Below are 6,379 nucleotides of genomic sequence, written 5' to 3' on the forward strand. Positions count from 1 at the left end.
GGCCTGGATACAACCCACTAAGTCAAATTCTGAACCTTTTTGTTGATTAAACACTGTGAACCAGGTATCAACATTCAGCATTTTTTTAAATACCCAGAACCTAAAGCAATGTTTTGAGAACCTTGCTTTTGGGAACAAGTACTGAATAGAAATAACTACATAGTAAACTAAATTACAGACCAAAAAGGATCATGTGGCAAAAGAGAATTAAAAATGATTGTTCAATCCATTGAGATTATCCCATTTATTATCGTTTCTACATAACCCTTCCTATATTTTTATAAACACAAACTGATAAATCATCCTATAATCTTAAACACACTTATCAGACAATAATCACCACTGAACACAACAGAACATACTTCTCAGTAGACAGACACAGAATGAATTATCAGTCTAACAAAGAGAACCAATACAGAGACAATACAGGATTAATTAACTAAACTCACTTCTGTTGTCATTACAAGGCAAGATGCTGTAGGGTTGATGGTGACATCTCCAGTCATCAAACCAACGTCTTGAAATTCTTCATACATCTCACGATATTTTTGGTTACTTAGAGCTTTAATTGGACTGGTAAAGATCACACGCTGTTTCTCTCTCAAAGCCAATGCAATAGCATACCTAGAATTCATATATAATTACATATTCATTATCCTTGCAGCAACCTACTTTTCTATAATGTATACATTTTAATGTATATATATATATATCAAGGATTTTGTAAAAGAATTACATTTTAAAATAAATGAATACATTTTCTATAAGCTGAAACCTATAGTAAAAGAACTCAAAGTACTATTAAGTCATTAATTAATTATATAGAAATAACAGCTGACTTGGCATTACTGTAATATGTACCCACTTTTAAGGAAGTCCACTTGTTTCCTAATATAAATCTATGAAATCTATATCTCATTGCTCTCCTAATTAGACACAGGATTTGTTAAAGTTTAGGCTATTGTTCATTTGAAACCTTTTGGTAATTTGAATAATGACCATATAAAGTTTAGATATCTTAAATGAAGCATTTTGATTTATTTCTATATAACATGTAAGGCATACAAAAAATAGCTATTAATACAATGGAAATTTCATACTTTGGAAATGTGAGTATAAATGATATATGAATAAATTGCTAAGATTGTGAGGTGCCAAGTTCTACAACAAAGCTAGCCATGCAGTTTTAAAAAAAAAAAATCAGGAAGCTGCCAAGTCATAAATCGTTTTCCTAATTCCTAACCCATCTAGACTCTCTTTGTAACATTTTTGTTTTGTGTAGTTTGATAGGTATTTTATGGAGGTATGTTTTAATATGTGTATTTTACAGAGTGTTTCAAAATGATTTAATATAAGCCTGAAACAGACATATAAACACAGCAGCTTGTGCCTACAGAGGTGACTATATCTGATGAGCCAGTACTTGTGCCAGAGAGACAAGGAAAGAAAAAGAACTAAGTAACAAAGTTAGAAAAGTGAGTCAATTTATCAAAACAACAACTAGAGATCAGCTAGTTAATTATAGACAGATGTTACTCAACACTGGAAACAGAAAAAGTGTTTCCCTTAGTAAAAAAATGGTTGTGGGAGAATACTGTATTTATTTTAAAACTCACCAAAGAAATACTTACTCTGCACATACTGTTTTTCCTGCTGATGTATGAGCAGACACTAAAACCGAATGATTGTTATCCACACACAGAATAGCTTCTCTTTGAAAAGCATCAAGAATGAATGGATATTCCTGGAAAGAAAGCACACCATCATGTACTCTTTATACACTGTCCATCTCCTTTCACAATAGGAAAATAATATTTCAGCTTCAACAATATTGTATTAGTCCTTCAACACAATTGTATTTCAGTTTAAAATTTAATACAGAAGAGAAAAATCAGTATTCTACATCTGTTACATTTTGAACACAATATTAGATCAACAAACATATTCACATATGTACTTTACAGTCCAAAGCATGGAGGAGTTTATGCTCTGTAACAATAAACAGTGCAGACCTCTTAGATCAGTAGTTCTCAACCTGAGGGTCCCCAGGTGTTTTAGCCTACAACTCCCAGAAATTCTGCCTAATTCATGCCCAGCATCTTAAAAGGTGAACTGAATATAGTTGTTAAACTTTGGAAACTGAAAACTCTATTAAATGCAATAAATTTAAAATTCGAAAACCAGATGTTTTGGAGATGGGTTTTAAAATTCACTATCCAAAACAGACTACAGTAACAATTCTATTTTTCTCCTAATCATTTTAGTGAAAGTTCCATTAGTTAAGTTACTTAATATGAATGCATAACTACAGAAATAAATGCTGAACAACTATCAAAGTACAAACTAGTGCTAACCTCTAATTTCAAGCTGAAGCCTCTTATTGCAACTTTCAAACAATATCAACACCAGTAAGACCTTTAGGAACATGTTTAAATCATCCAAGCATGAAGTATGAGATTATGTTCTCAAACATGTCCATAAACATGCATTTCTTGATATATACTTATACATACTAGCCACCCTCCCTCCCCCCATTTTTCTCTACTAGCTATAAAATAAAGGGGAAGGCTTCCAAATCACAAACCTTTGCAGCTTTCCCCGTTCTTGGCTTAAGGGCTATGAAATCTTCATCCGCAGGAAGAGCAACCTATTTTTTTTAAAAAAAGAAGTTAATCTTGTTAATAAAATATTTTCTTTCCTTGCTTGCTTAAAATACATTTGAAATTACATTTAAATCCATGTCTCCCTCAAACTAAAACAACGATGAAAGTTTGCAATAAGCAGAAAACATCAACGTTAAATGAACTGTTGCTGAAAAGGAGCAAACAGAATATATTGATATATTCCCTAAGGAAGGAAGTTTCTAGTTTCTTTATGACAGAAACAAAATTCTTTAAAAGTTGAAGTCATCTCAGTTTTTTTTGCCTGTTAATCAGTAGAAGCTAATTCGATGAAGTAGTAAATGGAATCAATTGTTATTTTTCATGTGAACTTGACAGTTCCTCTGAATGCACTTCAGGTCAACAAATTGCTGAAAATTACTGTGAAGGAGTCTGGTCCTATGTTGTTGTTGGGCTCCAGGTCTGGAGAAAAATGGAACATCACCATCAATTTTACACTTACCTCATGAGTACAGCCTTCAACAGTTTCTACTGCCTGCACCTTTACTTTCGGCATCAGGTCGGTCAAACTGAAAATAAAACTATGAATTAGTTCTTGCAAACAGTTACAAACATAGTAGCTAAAGCAGAATATAGTTCTAGAATTTGTTGAAGCACAGCAACAACAAGGATGGAGCAATCAAGTTCCCTACGTCAAAGCCAGGAGTTTCAGAAAGAGAATAAAGGAATATAATTCTCTAAAATCTTGGCTAGGAGAGACAGGTTTGAGAATTAGTAATTTCATCTTAAAGGACAAATCTAGTTAGTAGTGGCAGCACAGTTCAGCAAGAGGCCCCCAGACAAACAAGGAAGGGACTTTCTTCTCAGACATCAGAGTTCTTTTGCTAAAAGAAAAGGACAGAAGGCCCTATACCCCAGGATCTGATCCCGGGTTTTCTGTTCATCCAAGATTATCTGGCAGTGAAGACTCATAATCCAGTTTAAACAGAAAACCTGGGATCGGATCCTGGGATATAGGGCCTGTGACCTTTCCTATCTGCATGATTTCTTTTCCATATTATACTGTTTGCTAAATGCAGGATATTACACTAGAATACAGAATTTATTACTTCGGGGTACTCATGTATAATGTCTGCTTGGTGCTAGAAGTATTAATATTCAATGAAAATAGTATTCTTTGATTACTTTTTATTATTGCATTTCTACAGTCCTCCTTAGAGGCTGACTAGAATGGTTTCTTTCAACTGCTGGTTCAATCCTTCACGACTTTGGCAGAACAGTCCTATGTATAGACTTAGGCCTCTTCCACACAGCTGTATAAAATCCAAAATGAACTGGGTTATAGGGCAGTGTGGACTCAGATAACCCAGTTCAAAGCAGATATTATGAATTATCTGCCTTGATATTCTGGGTGGATGTGTAGAAGGGTCCCAAGATATCCTGAAAGGGTTGTGATGTCAAGCTTTTTCACTTCCCTTCTTTAAAATATTGGTTAAAAGGGCTTAAATACACAGAAATATTTATAATACTCCTCTTCCAAAATAATGGCCTTTACTGCATTTTTCTTCATACAGTTACCAAACAGCAACCATTCCGATATAGGGTTGTTGTCTGTTTTCCAGGCTGTATGGCCATGTTCTAGAAGTATTTTCTCCTGATGTTTCACCCACATCTATGGCAGGCATCCTCAGAGGTTGTGACCACAACCTCTGAGGATGCCTGCCATAGATGTGGGTGAAACGTCAGGAGAGAATACTTCTGGAACATGACCAAACAGCCCGAAAAACAAACAACAATCCTGTGATCCCGGCCATGAAAGCCTTCGACAACACATTCCGATATAGCAGGCATGGGCAAACTTGGGTCAAAGTTTGCCCATGCCTGCTATATGCACTGTTCCGCCCTTGTAACTACAGTAGTCTCTCACTTATCCAACACTCGCTTATCCAACGTTCTGGATTATCCAACACATTTTTGTAGTCAATGTTTTCAATACATTGTGATATTTTGGTGCTAAATTCGTAAATACAGTAATTACTACATAGCATTACTGCGCATTGAACTGCTTTTTCTGTCAAATTTGTTGTATAACATGATGTGTTACTTCATTGTGCTTAATTTGTAAAATCATAATCTAATTTGATTTTTAATAGGCTTTTCCTTAATCCCTCCTTATTATCCAACATATTTGCTTATCCAATGTCCTGCCGGTCCATTTATGTTGGACTGCATTCCGAAATAAACCCATGTAAAAAGTTAATTCTTACTTGATATCTTCCGCAGTAAAATCATCCAACTTTGGTTTCTTCCCCAAGACTGCAATGTCTCCATTATCAGCCTCTTCCTCTCGTTTTATTTTTGCTGGAAATTTAGCAGGCGCTGCGGATTTGCCCTCTGGTCGCTTTCTGAAATCCAAACATCAAAAAAGGTGATTTCGAATAAATAAGCATGAACCAAGCAAAACAGGTGTTAATTCCCACTAGTCCAGTCATGGGCAAAATTCGGCCCTCCAGACGTTTTGGACTCCAACTCCCACAATTCCTAACAGCCTACCGGCTGTTAGGAATTGTGGGAGTTGGAGTCCAAAACGTCTGGAGGGAAGGCCTAAATTGAGGCCGCCTGCTCAACGCCTGCAAGGCCTTCAGGAACAAGGCAGCCGCTCCCTCCTCAGTCCCGCCTCCCCCGGCCCATCTTTCCCCGATTCCTCACCCAGCTGTGCCCACGGGGCCAGCGGCTGGCTCGGGGGCTCCCTTCGTCTTCTTCGAGGTGGCGGCCGAGGCGGAGGCATCTTCCTCGAACACGCTGAACAGATCGTCCCCGAAGGCGTCCGCCATCTTTCCTCGCAGGCGCTTTCCGCCGCTTCCCCCACCATGCCCCGCGCGCAAGCACATAGAGTTAAAAAAGCTATCGCGCGGCAAGCCATCTGGACTTCCGGTATTCATTAAACATCACCATAGAGACAAGAGCCCATAGACCAGGCATGGGCAAACTTGGGTCCTCCAGGTGTTTTGGACTTCAACTCCCACAATTCCTAACATCCTACGGTAGAGGAGATAGAGCGACCTACAAATAAAGTTATTATTGTATTTATATAACTGTGGAAAGTTCAGAGTGGGAGAAAGAACTCTTGTCTGTTTGAAGAAGGTGTTAATGTAGCAATTGTCACCTTGATTATTATTGAATTGCCTTCCAGGTTCAAGGACTGGCTGCTTATTGCCTGGGGGAATCCTTTGTTAGCACGTGTTAGCTGGCCCTGATTGTTTCCTGTCTGGAATTCTCCTGTTTTCTGAGTGTTCTTTATTTACTGTCCTGATTTTAGAGTTTTTAAATTCTGGTACTGGTTAGGGAGCCCCTCGGTGGTGCAGTGGGTTAAACCACTGAGCTGCTGACCAAAAGGTCGGTGGTTTGAATCCGTGGAGCAGGGTGAACTCCCACTGTTAGCCCCAATCTTCTGCCAACTTAGCAGTTCGAAAACATACAAATGTTTACATGAAAGTGGGGGAACAATAAATGTATAGGAAAGTATGAAATACAATAAGAAAAAAATATATAAAGAAAAAAAAGAAGAAAAAAAAGAAGAAAAATCCTCACACACAATCAGGAAGGGGGTATTCGATGACTTCCGCTCTTACTCCTGTAAAACAGCATCTTATCAAAGTCATTATAGAAACTAAATATAAATTCTTTCCCGCTTATATCTTTAATATTTCTTAAGATAATTTTCTAAAAATGGCCAATCTGTCTTTTTCAATCCACTG

General features: G+C 37.2%; 1 protein-coding gene across 1 annotated transcript in view; it reads right to left on the reverse strand.

Annotated features, from left to right (window-relative positions):
• Positions 1-5,496, reverse strand: part of mtrex (Mtr4 exosome RNA helicase) — a 44,521-nt gene extending 39,025 nt beyond the window's left edge. Inside the window, exons 1-6 of the mRNA XM_003216182.4 lie at positions 5,331-5,496; positions 4,889-5,026; positions 3,124-3,190; positions 2,585-2,647; positions 1,632-1,744; positions 450-624 (exon numbers count right to left, since the gene is read on the reverse strand). Coding sequence (XP_003216230.4) covers positions 450-624; positions 1,632-1,744; positions 2,585-2,647; positions 3,124-3,190; positions 4,889-5,026; positions 5,331-5,455 — 681 coding nt within the window. The 5' untranslated portion in view covers positions 5,456-5,496. The remainder of the gene's footprint in view (positions 1-449; positions 625-1,631; positions 1,745-2,584; positions 2,648-3,123; positions 3,191-4,888; positions 5,027-5,330) is intronic.
• Between the last annotated feature and the right edge of the window lie 883 nt (positions 5,497-6,379).

The sequence above is a fragment of the Anolis carolinensis genome, chromosome 2 (assembly GCF_035594765.1).
Source record: "Anolis carolinensis isolate JA03-04 chromosome 2, rAnoCar3.1.pri, whole genome shotgun sequence".
Taxonomy (NCBI): Eukaryota; Metazoa; Chordata; class Lepidosauria; order Squamata; family Dactyloidae; genus Anolis; species Anolis carolinensis.